The 14795-nt window shown below is 39.3% G+C and overlaps 1 protein-coding gene across 1 annotated transcript; it reads left to right on the top strand.

Annotated features, from left to right (window-relative positions):
• Positions 1 to 7454: 7454 nt before the first annotated feature.
• Positions 7455 to 8654, top strand: LOC123602210 (olfactory receptor 10S1). Its single transcript, XM_045486556.1, is given in 4 exon segments — positions 7455 to 7931; positions 7933 to 8156; positions 8158 to 8316; positions 8318 to 8654. Coding segments are annotated over 4 exon segments (1197 nt in total).
• Positions 8655 to 14795: the final 6141 nt, after the last annotated feature.

Raw genomic sequence — 14795 nt, 5'->3', positions numbered from 1 at the left:
TTATATGTCTTTAAATGTTCCATGAGGCAAATCGCACTTGGAGGTGACCACGTAGAAAAAGAAACCATTAAAATGTAAAGATTGGACTCAGGTAAGTAAAAAAAAGGGCACTATTCAGCTACTCTAAGTGAAAAGATGGTCATGGGGACAAATGGTCCAACTACAAGCAGGTAAATCACTTCCTCCTGAGTAGCACATCCAGTATCCCTTTGAGAATCTCTTGTCCTAACAACTGTGGGCTCCAGAACTCACCTCTCCCCTCTGAATCTCTTCTTGTATCACTGCTGTAGGGACAGCATCTGTTAGTCTTCGCCCACCTATTTTTATTGAGTATCTAAAATATAAAAGACATATCTAGGCCCTTCAGGAGATACGCATATAACCCAATGAAGCATCAAGCACTACTAAGAGGAATTGGCTATTTACACGGAAGGAGAGTGTTCAGGTAACAGAAAGGAAACCAACCTGCCTTGAAAAGTTTTGATTGTGCCTCAGATGGTGGAATCTCTATTTGCTAAGTGGAGAATGAAGAACGGTCAATGCGAAAGCATCATATGGAAAAATTGAGAGACGTGTGACAGACATTAGCGTGACCAATTAACAGCAATCAAAATGTATCAACTGTGAATGTCTAGGTTATTAACTATAGTGATTGCAGAGAAAATACAAAGGTGTATGGTGGAGCTACTTCAAAGATGGGCACGAAGTCATAGAATATTAGACGTGGAATTATAAAAAGTGACCAGTTAGCGAGCAGATGACTCAGCAGTTTTTATAGCACACCTGGAATCCTCGCAAAACCTTATGGCTTAAGTATTTTTTTATCCACTTACATATGTGAGGAAAGTAAGGCTCAGAAATTTCAAGGGACTCCACTTTCATGGAGCCTGGTTTGGAATAGAAGTCTACCTCTTTCCAGAGCCCATACTGGGGCGCCTGGGTGGCTCAGTCAGTTAAGCGTCTGACTTTGGCTCAGGTCATGATCTCACGGTTTGTGGGTTTAAGCCCCGTGTCGGGCTCTGTGCTGACAGCTCAGAGCCTGCTTGAGATTCTCTCTCTCTCTTCTTTCTCTGACCCTCCCCTGCTTGTTCCCTCTCTCTCTCTCAAAAAATAAATGAATAATTTTTTTTAAAAAAGAACCCATATTCATTTACTTCTTTCACTGTATCTTAGTGCCTTGAGACCATCACCCACAATCCCTTGGTTACACGGGATACCACCTCATACAGAATATTCTTAGTTGTGATTGGCTTTTTTAAAACCAGATTTATTGAAGGAAAATTTACTCATTTAAAGCATACAGTTTTTTTTTACATTTTTTTAAGTTTACACAAGGTGTGCATATTCTAATTTTATAGCATTTCTATCACTTTATGCCTATTTGCAGTGAGTCCTGTCCCCACCCCAAGCCTTAGGTATGAACTAATCTACTTTCTGCCTCTGTCCATTTCACACGCATGTAGGTAATCATATATGTGATCTTTTATGTTTGACTTCTTTCATTTAGCATGCTTTTGAGGTTTATTTACAGTCACATGATATTCACAGTCATGCTCTTTTTTGAAGGTCATTATTTTAATCATACTATTCACATGTGTAGCATATCAGTACTTAATTCTTTTCTATAGCTGGAAAGTATTACATAATATGCATATATCATGTTTTCTTTATCCATGCACCAGTTGGACATTTGAATTGTGTCTATATTTCAGCTATTATGAATAGTATATTTGTATATACGTTCTCATGAGAACATGTCTTCAATTCTCTCATGTGTATAAATAGGAGTGGAATTATTGTGTCATATGATAACCCAGGTACAACTTTTTGAAGAAATTCCAAACTGTTTTCCATAATGGCTGTACCACTTTGCATTCCCACCAGCATGTTCCAATTTGTCTACCATTTTTGCCAATATTTGTTCTTTCTTTCTTTCTTTCTTTCTTTCTTTCTTTCTTTCTTCCTTTCTCTCTTTCTTAATACAAGAGGAGCTTGGAACATCTTGTTGTGCCAGGAAATGAGGAAGTATATGAAATAGATGGAACCTGTCAATAAGACAAGGTGACACATTGAAGGCGCTCCAAATGGCCAAAGCTAGCATAATTTGAATTACAAAATAAATAGTTATCATATTGGATTATACTTAATCTCACGATAAAAAAATATATCCATGAGTCCCTACTGATGTAAATAATTGAATAAATAAATAATGGGGAAGAAGAAACAGCTCTTCCTTCCAGAAATTCCAATTAATAATGTAGAAGATCGAGGGAAATTTTTTTAAAAATCACCATTAGGGGGCGCCTGGGTGGCGCAGTCGGTTAAGCGACCGACTTCAGCCAGGTCACGATCTCGCGGTCCGTGAGTTCGAGCCCCGCGTCAGGCTCTGGGCTGATGGCTCAGAGCCTGGAGCCTGTTTCCGATTCTGTGTCTCCCTCTCTCTCTGCCCCTCCCCCGTTCATACTCTGTCTCTCTCTGTCCCAAAAATAAATAAACGTTGAAAAAAAAATTAAAAAAAAAAAAATCACCATTAGGCAGGGTGCCTGGGTGGCTCAGCAGTTAAGCTTCCGACTTTGGCTCAGGTCATGATCTCACAGCTCATGAGTTGAGCCCTGCGTCGGACTCTGTGCTGACAGCTCAGAGCCTGGAGCCTGCATCAGATTCTGCGTCTTCCTCTCTCTCTGCCCCTACCCCACTCGTGCTCTGTCTCTGTCTCTCAAAAATCTATAAATACTGAAAAAAAATCACCATAGGCAAACAACAGGGTAATAATATTTTCAGGCAAAATACACAAATGTATGCTAAAATCAGTGAGTGAGAGTTTGACGAGATACAGAATTTAAGCATAGTGTAAAAGTATCTCCTCCACAAGACAGTTAACATAACCAATAACAAGATATAGTGGCACCATGTATAACTCTGAAATGATGCCCGGAAAAGGATATAACATCGTTTCTGTGATATTATTGTCAAAATGCGTAAGCTCTGCCTACTCAGGAGAAAGCATCATCCCTACCCAAACTGAGAGACATTGTATGAAATAATTGACCATTACTCACCCAAAGAGTAAAGGTCATTAACCACAATGAAAGAATAAGGACTGGGGCATCTTGATGGCAGTTAAACATCCAAGTCTTGATTTCAGCTCAGGTCATGATCTCAGGGTTCATGGAATCGAGCCCCATGTGGGCCTTTGCACTTAACTGCATGGAACCTGCTTGGGATTCTCTTTCTCCCTCTCTCTCTCTCTCTGAAAATAAATAACTAAACTTAAAAAAAAAAAAAAGAATAAGGACTAACACAGGTTGGAGAAGACTAAGATCCTGTGCTGGATCCTGATTAGGAAAAGGAAATTGATGAAACACCAGTGCCATTTTAATATAGTCTGTAGTTGAGTTTATAGTATGATACTGTCGATTTCCTGACTTTTATAATTTTACTACAGCTTATAAGTTGTTAACAGTAGGAGAAGGTGGCTCAAAGCATATGTTAACTTTATTCTAGTTTTTATTTGAGTATAGTTTATACATAACATTACATTAGTTTCAGGTGTACAATATAGTGATTCAATAAGTTTATCCATTATGCTGTGCTCCCAAGTATGGCTACCATCTGTCACCATACAACACCATTACAGCACCGTTGACTATATTCTCTATGCTATGCCTTTTATTTCTGTGACTTATTCATTTTTTAACTTTCCTGTAAATGTAATATTTCAAAATAAACTGTTTCAAATTTTAGAAGGAATTTAAATATTTTTTATACTCATATTGAGCAAACAGTATCTTTCTTTCCATTTAAGTCATGTTTTGTGTCAATCAGCACATTTTCCTTCTTTAAGTTTCTTTCTTTTTAACAGCTCATTAAAATGTACATTGCAACCATTAAATTAACCTGGTTAAATATACGATTCAATGGTGATTATTAAATTTACAAAGTGGTACAACTATTACCACAATCCAATTTTAGAACATTTCCATCACTTCAGAAAAATCTGTCCATTTGTGGTCATTCCCTGTCTCAGCCCGGTCCTAGACAACCACTAATCTCCTTTCTCTCTTTATAGACTTGTCTTTATGGGACATTTCATCAGAATGGAAGCATACGATATGTGACCTTTGTGTCTGGCTTCTCTCACTTAGCACACTGTTTTTGATTTCTATCCATTTTTATGCATTAGTACTTTGTTCCTTTTTGTTGCTAAGTAATAGTTCATTGCATGACTATACTCTTTTTTCTTAAATCCATTCAACAATGAACAATAAACATGATTGTTTCCAGGCTTTGGCTATTAGGAGTAATTCTTCTATAAACATTCAAGGTTATTTGGACATAAGTCCTCTCTCTTCTGTAGATTCCTAAAAATGGAAATGCTAGATCATTAGGTAAATTCATGTTTAACTTTTTTTAAATTTTTTTTTTAAATTTACATCCAAATTAGTTAGCATATAGTGCAACAGTGATTTCAGGAGTAGATTCCTTAATGTCCCTTACCCATTTAGCCCATCCCCCCTTCCCACAACCCCTCCAGTAACCCCTCTGTTCTCTCATTTAAGAGTCTCATGTTTTGTCCCCCTCCCTGTTTTTATATTATTTTTGTGTCCCTTCCCTTATGTTCACCTGTTTTCTCTCTTAAAGTCCTCATATGAGTCTCATATGATATTTGTTTTTCTCTGACTGGCTAATTTTGCTTAGTGTAATACCCTCCAGTTCCATCCACATAGTTGCAAATGGCAAGATTTCATTCTTTTTGATTGCCAAGTAGTACTCCATTGTGTGTGTGTGTGTGTGTGTGTGTGTGTGTGTGTGTGTGTATATATATATATCACATCTTCTTTAACTATTCATCCATCCATGGACATTTGGGCTCTTTCCACACTTGTCGATAGTGCTGCTATAAACATTGAGGTGCATATGTCCCTTCAAAACAGCACACCTGTATCCCTTAGATAAATAATTAGTAGTGCAATTGCTGGGTCCTAGGGTCATGTTTAACTTTTTAAGAAACTGCCAAGCTGTTTTCCAAAGTGGCTATACCATTTTGCATTTTCACTAACAATATATAGAAGTTTTAGTTTCTCTACATTCAGTAACACTTGTTACCTCTTATCTTTTTTTAAATCATATCCATTTCAATGAATATGAAGAGAGAAAATCTAAACTAAATTGGTTGAAATATCAGGGATCCCTATCTACCACTGATATGAAGGACATCATATATATTGATCTAGCCAACATTGGAATGGAATTTCTTGCAAAATAATGATTGCTTCATCACCGAATTCATTCAAACAGAAACTATGTAATTGCGGGGGGGGGGGGGTCAGGCACATAATGGGAAATATTACTACATTGAATAAACCAGTGAGTATAAAGAAACATAGGTCATATGTTATGTGTCCTACTGCATTCTAAGTAAAATAATAATTACCTAAGTAAATAATAATGATATCCCCATTGTTAAATAATAATTTATTTAAGCAAAATAATAATGATATCCCCATTGTTGATTTGACAACTGGAAGAACAGAGAAATTAAGTACCATGATCCCTCTCTCTCAGCTAATAACTGCCTGACCAGGGAGTTAAACTTAAGTTTATAAAAATCAAACTAAAGTTGGCTCCTTAACATTTCCACTGCTTAATCCCCAAAATGCTCATGGGAAACTGGAGAAGGTGTGTTTCTCTTAGGAAGACATGACATATGCTCGTGGAACATCCAAGTAGTCCAAGGCACCACATGCTTGGGTGTTTATGCATAATTACCATGAACGCTAGAGATTTCAGGTATGAATAAATCAGTGTGAGATAAAATATTCATAAAGGGCTTGTAGAGGAATTAATGTCCCAACTTCACTACAGAGAGTAAATTTGTGAGAGATTAAAGGAATTTCATTCATGTTCAAAAATGGAAGGCAGTGAGGAGATCAGGGAGAGATTAGAGCAAATTGCAGAGAAGATGAGGCAAACAGCATCCCTAGATAAGAGAGGTTTCTTCAGGGGATTGCAGGAGATAAACATTTTCTGATACTAGTGGAAGCGATGTATAGATAATTTTGAATATCAGACAGATATATTTTATGCCTGAGGCAGCGAGGAGGAGAGAGAAATTAAACAATGTTGCTGTAAGAAGACTGACAAAGAAGCTGATACAGACCATTTGCTACATTCCAGACCTGAGAGAGATGGGGTAGAAAATCATTGGGAACATCTAGGTGTGAAATAGGCATATGCAGGGTTAGATCCATGGGAATCGAAGATACAATAGAAATCAGGAGTTCTGGGGCGCCTGGGTGGCGCAGTCGGTTAAGCGTCCGACTTCAGCCAGGTCACGATCTCGCGGTCCGTGAGTTCGAGCCCCGCGTCGGGCTCTGGGCTGATGGCTCAGAGCCTGGAGCCTGTTTCCGATTCTGTGTCTCCTTCTCTCTCTCTGCCCCTCCCCCGTTAATCTCTGTCTCTCTCTGTCCCAAAAATAAATAAACGTTGAGAAATCAGGAGTTCAGAAAAAAATCATCAGGGGCGCCTGAGTGGCTCAGTTGGTTGAGCGTCTGACTTCAGCTCAGGTCATGATCTCACAGTTCGAGAGTTCAAGCCCCTCATCGGGGCTCACTGCTGTCAGCGCAGAGCTCACTTTGGATCTTATGTCCCCTCTCTCTCTGCCCCTCCCCCACTCGCACATGCATGCTCTCTCTCACTCTGAAAAATAAATATAAAACATTTCTTTTTAAATAAAGAAAATCTTCATAGAAAGTAACACTTAATTAGGTTTAGGAGGTTAAAGGATGGAAAGAATCGAAGAAAACTCTTAGATTTCAATCCAGACTCAACAATAAAGTCACAGGAAAACGTTTCCCAAAAGACCGAAACGACTTACAGGAATAACAAGAAATGTACTTAACAAGTTGTCCTTATGATTATTCAGCCAATTCTCTAAGGCTTCGTTGCCACACACTTGAGAATTGGCCGTGGGTACCTATAATTCAAAGAGCTCTCTTTGGGTGAGGAACGGATTGAACCACTAGGCCCCCATCTGACGTAACAGCGCCTAAACTCCGAGCAAGTATCCCCAGAAGATGGGACACAACTCCCTGATGGCAACGGCAGTAAGATCCTGCTTATCTACTTCCACAATATGGCAGAGAAAATGAGGAGAGTGAGGGCATCTCAGTTCCGGAATATTCGCGAAAAAGATATGGTCCACGAGAGTAAGATTTGCGAATCCATATTTATATTGGTGTTATTTAGGGAATGCACTTCGCCAAATAATTGTTACAGTCCTTTATGTGCCTCAAAAAGATTGGGGGTCCCCTACTGAAATATGCAGCAGCCAGAAAACACGAGAACAGGTCCAAAGGACAAAATGAGCCTGTCTGTCTCATTTATGGGGCAAGACCAAGCTGACATAGCCCAGGGGCTAATGACATTTCAGGAAGGAGGAATGGCTGTTGATTATGTCTGTTGGTGACAGTTGTGTCGCAAAGGGGATAAGTAGCCACTCCGTGTGTGAGGAGAATGCCATGGAGACAGAGGCCCCCAACCAGGCTGTGCTGAGCCACTTCTTCCTGGAGGGTCTCATGTACACAGCTGAACATCCTGGCCTCTTCTTCCTTCTCTTCCTCCTCATCTACAGCATCACCTTGACTGGGAATCTCCTCATTCTCATAACTGTGAGCTCTGAGCCTCACCTCTGCTCCCCTATGTACCACTTCCTGGGGCATCTCTCCTCCTTGGATGCCTGTCTGTCCACAGTGACAGTGCCCAAGGTCATGGCAGGCCTCCTCCTGACGGTGCATGGGAAGGTGATCTCCTCTGAGGGCTGTGCGGTTCAGCTTTACTGCTTCCATTTCCTGGCCAGCACTGAGTGCTTTCTATATGCCGTCATGGCCTACGACCGCTACCTAGCTATCTGCCAACCCCTACACTACCCAGGGGGACATGAACAGACGGATGTGTGCAGGGCTGGCTGGGATCACTTGGGCCGTAGGTGCTGGGCACTCTGCCGTCCACACCGCCCTCACCTTTCGCCTGCTCTACTGTGGTCCTCACCACATCGCCCGCTTCTTCTGTGACATGCCCCCCGTGCTGAAGCTGGCCTGCGCAGACACCACCATCAGTGAGCCCGTCACGCTTGCCAACATCGGCCTTGTGGCGCAGGTGTCTTCCCTTCATCATCATACCGGACGTCTTTAGTGTGGCGGCCGTGCTGCGGGTCCGCCCTGCCCAGGGCTGGCAGCGTGCCTTCTCCACCTGCACCTCCCACCTCACCGTGGTGCTGCTGAACTACGTGCCACCTGTATGCATCTACCTGCAGCCTCGCGGGGGCAGGGGCTGAGGCCCCTGCTGTCTTCTACACAATCGTCACCCCCACGCTCAACCCTTTCATTTACGCTCCGCGGAACAAGGAGGTCAAGCGGGCTCTGCAAAGACTTCTGCGTGGAGGCTGCCGAGAGTCTCCAGCCCACCCCCTGACCTGCTTCGTGACTCTTAATGTGCCTGCCAAGGAAATGACTAGCCCCGGAGCAAAATGGGGAGGGGAAATCATTCAAGTGAAAATCAGCACCACTGAGTTTCAGCTCAGCCATGAACTTTCCCCCCTCCCTTTGGCCAAGCGACATTTATCAATGTCTCAGTCACAAACTCTTCATCTATAGATGGAAAGATTGCTTAGGTGATGTCTAACCTCCAAGATCTAGGTTCCATGGCTCAGAGGTATGTGGAATGCTCATTTGTTTTAGTAAGTGATTCTTTTTTATTTCGTATGCAACAATTTGATTAAATTAGTAGCACATATTAAAGAATACTGATAATGGGGCACATGGGTGGCTCAATCTGTTAAGCATCTGACTTCGGCTCAGGTCATGATCTCACTGCTCATGGGTTCAAGCCCCTCATCGGGCTCTGTGCTGACAGCTCAGAGCCTGGAGCCTGCTTCGGATTCTGTGTCTCCCTCTCTCTCTGCCCCTCCCCTGCTCATGCTCTGCCGCTGTCTCTCAAAAATAAATAAACGTTGAAAAAAAATTTGTTTAAAGAATATTGATAATGAACATGTAATCAACAAATAATAAATGAAAATTTACCTGTATATCACCTAGCTTAAGAGAACAAACCACATTTTTAAGATAATAAAATACAATTACAAAGAGAAAAGTGACTTCTCAAGGTCACCTAGAAAGTGTCATCATCTTTATTTTCCCACTCAGGATGTATAATGAAATAGTAGAAATACCATGGATTTTGAAGTCAGTTAGACCTACCAGTATTCTAATCCTGATCCCACCAGTAGTAGATGTAGAATCTTGTGCAAACTTTTTAATAATATGCAATGTCTTCTATTAATAGTAATGTTGGGGTGCATGGGTGGCTCAGTCAGTTAAGCCTCCCACTTCGGCTCAGGTCATGATCTCACAGCTGGTGAGTTTGAGCCCCATGTTGGGCTCTGTGCTGACAGCTCAGAGCCTGGAGCCTGCTTTGGATTCTGTGTCTCCCTGTCTCTCTGCCCTTACCTCACCAGTGTTCTGTCTCTCTCTGTCTCTCAAAAATGAATTTTGAAAATGTTTAAAAAAATAGTAATGTTAAAAATAACTACTTTGTAGGCTTTTATATGAGTAAATGATATAATTATGTTAAGTGCCTGTGCAAAATAAATGTTCCCATTTCTTACCAAGCAGGCTAAAGATGTCAAAGAGAACTTATTATACTAGCTAAGGTTCAAAGTATCTCTGAAGAACTGGCAGGGTTTTGATATCTTTGTCGAACATGGAGGAAGCAACTACAAAAATATATGTACTTCTAGACTTTGAGGTGACAAATAATAACTCAAGGCTCTAGTTAGAGCAGCTTGCCATATGAATGGGTGGAGCCGTGCTGTATTCAAAAAAGGGTGTGAATGACCCTGAACTACTCTATGGACTGAAAAAGGGCTTTGAATGTCAGGCTAAAGAGTTTGGATTATGCACCAGGCAATCTGCCTCTTTATTGCTCCTGTCCTTTAGGAAGAAGAAGAAGCCACATTCATAAATGCTAAAACATGGGATACGTGGAAGAGAGAGGAAAAGACAAATGGTGGAATGACCAGTTAATAGACTATTATAACATCCTAGACATGAGAGAAAACATTGTCTAACTTGCGTGATAACATTGGAGATGGAGAGGCATTTTACAGAATTGTGTTACAGGTGTTTTAAAGGGAACAGACTGAAAGAGTGTCGGAACTGGAACAGTAATCATAATCATTTTGGGCACACACATGTGCAAGGGACTGTACCTATTACTTTATATTATTTCTCCTTAGAACTATATTTGAGACAATGTTATTGATCACATTATACAGACAAGGAAACTGAGACTGAGGGAGGTGATGTAATTTTTTCAAGGTCATGCAGCCAGTAATAATTGGAGCCAGGATTTCAACTCACATCTCTGTGGCTTCAGAGCCCTCACATTCCGAATATACCATAATATCTTAGACAGTTGAATCTAGCCTTTGCTGTTAATAAACTCCCAATTATCTTAGAGGTCTCAATGTCATGCTAGACCTTTAACTAAAGGAAGTCTTCTTTGAGATAATTATTCCTTGACCTTTAAATAGCTCCTTAAACTCTTGGGTAAATCAATGGCAGATGGTAGGAGACAAGTATCTTACTGTGACAATGGCAGCTTACAAACAAGCAAGGAGAGAAAGAAGGTGATAAGGGATTAGATTTGGAGTCATCAGTATGAACTCATGTTTAACGTAACATAGCTACAGATGATTGCATATGGACATATTTTTAGAAATGTACACACACACACACACACACACACACACACATACACCCTTGTTCTGTCAGGTTAGAGGGCCTAGAAGCAATGATACCCTAGTAACAGCTAGTAAATCTAATGCCCAGACATTGGTTTCTAATGGTGTTCTCCAAAAAAAAAAAAAAAAAAAAAAAACCAAGATGAAAAAGAAACCAGGAAAGGAACTTGGGCAGAAAAGATCATCCTGGAGCATTTTGTAGTGGCACAAAGCAAAAAAGTACTAAACTACACACACACACACACACACACACACACACACACAGATAGGGTTATGTCAGAGACACAAGAACCAATTGAAAGGGTTCTCAATGGCCAAAATTTGAATAATGTGAGCAACAGAATAAATAAAGCAGTAATGGATTATAATTTAAATGTGAAATAGGGGCTCCTGGGTCGCTCAGTTGGTTAAGCCTCTGACTCTTGATTTGGCTCAGGTCATGGTCTTGGGGTTCCTGAGTTTGAGCCCTGCAATGAGCTTTTCACTGACAACCTGCTCAGGATTCTCTCTCTCCCTCTCTCTCTGCCCCTCCCCCACTTGTATTCACAGTCTCTGAAAATAAATAAATAAACTTAAAAAATAATAAAAATTTAAATATAAAATAAAAAATAAATGTCTCAGTCCTCTGTGATATAAATGACTGACTGACTGAATGAATGAATGAATGAATAAGTAAATAAATAAATAAGGAGCACAGACAAATCCCCACTGCAGAAGCCCAAAGAACACAGAAGAAAAGAAATAAAAATGATAAGAGCAAAATTATATAAGCCAGAGACAACGTCTATAATCCACATGCCCAACAAATGACTTCCTGGAACGAATCTAGAATGTATTTAAGAAGAAAAAAAGAGGGGCGCCTGGGTAGCTCAGTCAGTTGAGCGTCCAACTTTGGCCCAGGTCATGATCTCACTGCTCATGAGTTCAAGCCCCACGTCAGGCTCTGTGCTGACAGCTCAGAGCCTGGAGCCTGCTTCGGATTCTGTGTCTCCCTCTCTCCCTGCCCTCCCCCACTTGTGCATGCTCTGCCTTTCTCTCTCAAAAATAAATAAACATTTAAAAAAAAAGAAAAAAGGAAAAGAAAAACTCTCAAAACTCAATAGTAAAAACAACAACAGCAATGCCAAAACAGAAAATGGGCAAAAGATATGAAGAGACCAGTCACTGGAAAGGACATATGCCTACCAAATAAGCACATGAAAATGTGTTCAATATCATCGGGGATTTAGGGTAATAAAAATTAAAACCACAATGACATATCAGTTCACACCCATCAGAATGACCAAAATGAAATATAGTCGCAATACCAAATGATGGCATAGATGTTGAAGAACTAGATCCTTCGTATATTGCTGGAAGGAATGGAAAGTTGTACCATAGCAACTCTGGAAAGATTTTGGCCGTTTCTTTTTCTCTCTGTCTCTCTCTTTTTTTCCTCAATCTAAATTCACTTTCTTTTTCTTTTTTTTACTGAGATATAGTTGACATATAATACTGTGAAAATTTATGGTGTATAATGTGTTTATTTGATATATTTATATACTGCAATATGATTACCACCATAGCATTAGCTAATACCTCTATCACGTCATGTAGTTCTTTTTTTGCGGTGAGAACAATTAAAAGCTAGTCTCTTAGTAAACTTGAAGTGTATAATCGTGTTGCTGACTATAATCACTATGCTGTGTGTTAGATCTCAAAGATTTATCTACTAGTTGCAAGTTCGTACCCCTAAACAATGTCTCCCCAGCCCCTGGTAACCACCATTTTACTGTTTTTCAAGCTTTTTTTTTTTTTTTTTAGATTCTACATGTAAATCGTGTCATATGGTATTTGTCTTTCTTCTTCTGATTTATTTCACTTAACATAATGCCCTCAGTCAGGGTCCATCCATATTGTCAAAATAGCAGAATTTTCTTCTTTCTCAAAACACTTAAACATGCAACTACCACTCAACCCAGCAATTGCACTCCAGGGCATTGATCCTAGAAATATTTACACAAAAAATATATGCATAAATGTTTCAGCAGCTTTATCCATAACAGCCAAAACCTGGAAAGAACTGGGATTTCCTTCCAAGTGTGAGTGGTTAAATTATCATACTTCCATATCATAAAATACAACCCAGTAATAAAAAGACAACTATTAATACATGCAACAATTTTAATAAATATTCAGAGAATTAAACGGAGTGAAAAAAAATGTCAAAATGTTATGTACTGTATGATTCCATGTGTGGGACATTCTGGAAATGGCAAAATTGTAGAAATAATGAGCAAATTAGTGACTGCTAGGTGTCAAGGAGGGGGTGGGATTGAGAGAGAAGTGAGTTTGGCTATAAAAGGGTAATGTCAAGATCCTGGTTGTTTGATACTATTGTTTTGCAAGATGTCACATGGGGAGGAAATCGGGTAGATGATACACAGGACCTCTCTTTATTACTTCTTACAGTTGCATATGTATCTACAATTATATCAAAATAAAAACCTTAATCAAAAAAGACTAAGCAAAAAAAAAAAAGGAAGAAAAAAAGAAAACAGAAAACAGGACAACGTAACTCCAATAATGTACCAATATCGTATTTAAAACAATTGATTAAATATGTTAACATAATAAACTTTAGCTAGTGTCACTAACGTTTTGAACTTGACATGAAAATTTTTTCTTTAAAAACAAATTAGGCGCTCCTGGGGTGCTCAGTCAGTTACGTGTCCGACTCTTGACTTCAGCTCAGGTCATGGTCTCATGGTTTGTGAGTTCGAGCCCTGCATTCGGCTCTGCACTGACAGTGTGGAACCTTCTTGGGTTGAGATTCTCTCTCTCTCTCTCTCTCTCTCTCTCTCTCTCTCAATAAATAAATAAATAAATAAACTTAATAAAAAATTAAAAACAAATTATATTTTAATTTTTTTTTAAAAATACCAAAGAGAAATTTTACAGCTAAAATTTACAATAAATGAAATAAACTCACAGAATGGGCTTCAGAGTAGATTAAAGACAACAGAGGAAAGAAACAGTGGACTCAGAAGTAAATCAAGAGAAACTATATAATGTGAATAACAGAAAAAAAATAGACTAGATAAAAGTAAACAGGGCCTCAGAGACCTATGGAACAGTAACAAAACCCCTAATATTTATATCTTTGGAGTCACAGAAAGCAAAGGGAAGGTGAGTAATGCTAAAAACAACATGCAAAGACATAGCAGCTAAAATGTTCTCAAAATCAGTGGAAGATAGATTCAAGAGCTGTGCAAACCTCAGACAGAATAAATCCAAAGAAAGCCATGTCATGGCTCATCATAATCAAACCTTTGGAAACCAAAGCCAAACAAAATCTTCCATGAAGGTAGAGAGAAGTGACAAATTACCCACAGAGATACAATGACTAAGAGGACAGTGGATTCCCCATGTAAAATAATGAAGGAAAGGGGCTTCCAGTGAAAGGAAAGAACTGCCAATTTTGACTTCTATATCCACTGGCAATATCCTTCAGGAATGAAGGGGAAATAAATACATTTTCAGAGGAAGGAAACCTAAGATTATTTGTCCTCAATATACTGATCCTTACAGAATGTCTTTAAAAAGTATACCAAACAGAAAGGAAATGATCACAGGAGGAAGCTTGGAACTCCAGAAAGGAAGACCTTGTGACTGTGTAAAAATAGAGGTAAATATAACAGACTATCTTGAAGATTTTTTAAAACTATTTTTTGACATTTGAAGCAAAAGTACACCATCTGATATGACACTCAATGCTTGTAGAGGAAACACTAAAGACAGTTCTTTTTAATGGAATGACATAAAAGGAAGTAAGTAGAAGCAAGTGTTCTCCATTTTACGGCAAGTCATAAAATGTCAATGCCAACAATGTAAGTTACATATGTATGTTGTGATACCTACAGTATACAGACAGATATACTTCAAATTACCAAGTATAAATCAAAGCTGAATTCTAAGAATGATCAAGTAATCAATAAGAAAGCAAGAAAAGGGG

This window comes from Leopardus geoffroyi, chromosome D1 (genome assembly GCF_018350155.1).
Source record: "Leopardus geoffroyi isolate Oge1 chromosome D1, O.geoffroyi_Oge1_pat1.0, whole genome shotgun sequence".
NCBI classification, from domain to species: Eukaryota; Metazoa; Chordata; class Mammalia; order Carnivora; family Felidae; genus Leopardus; species Leopardus geoffroyi.
Note: the sequence above shows the minus strand (reverse complement) of the source record. Positions and strands in the feature narration are given on the sequence as shown.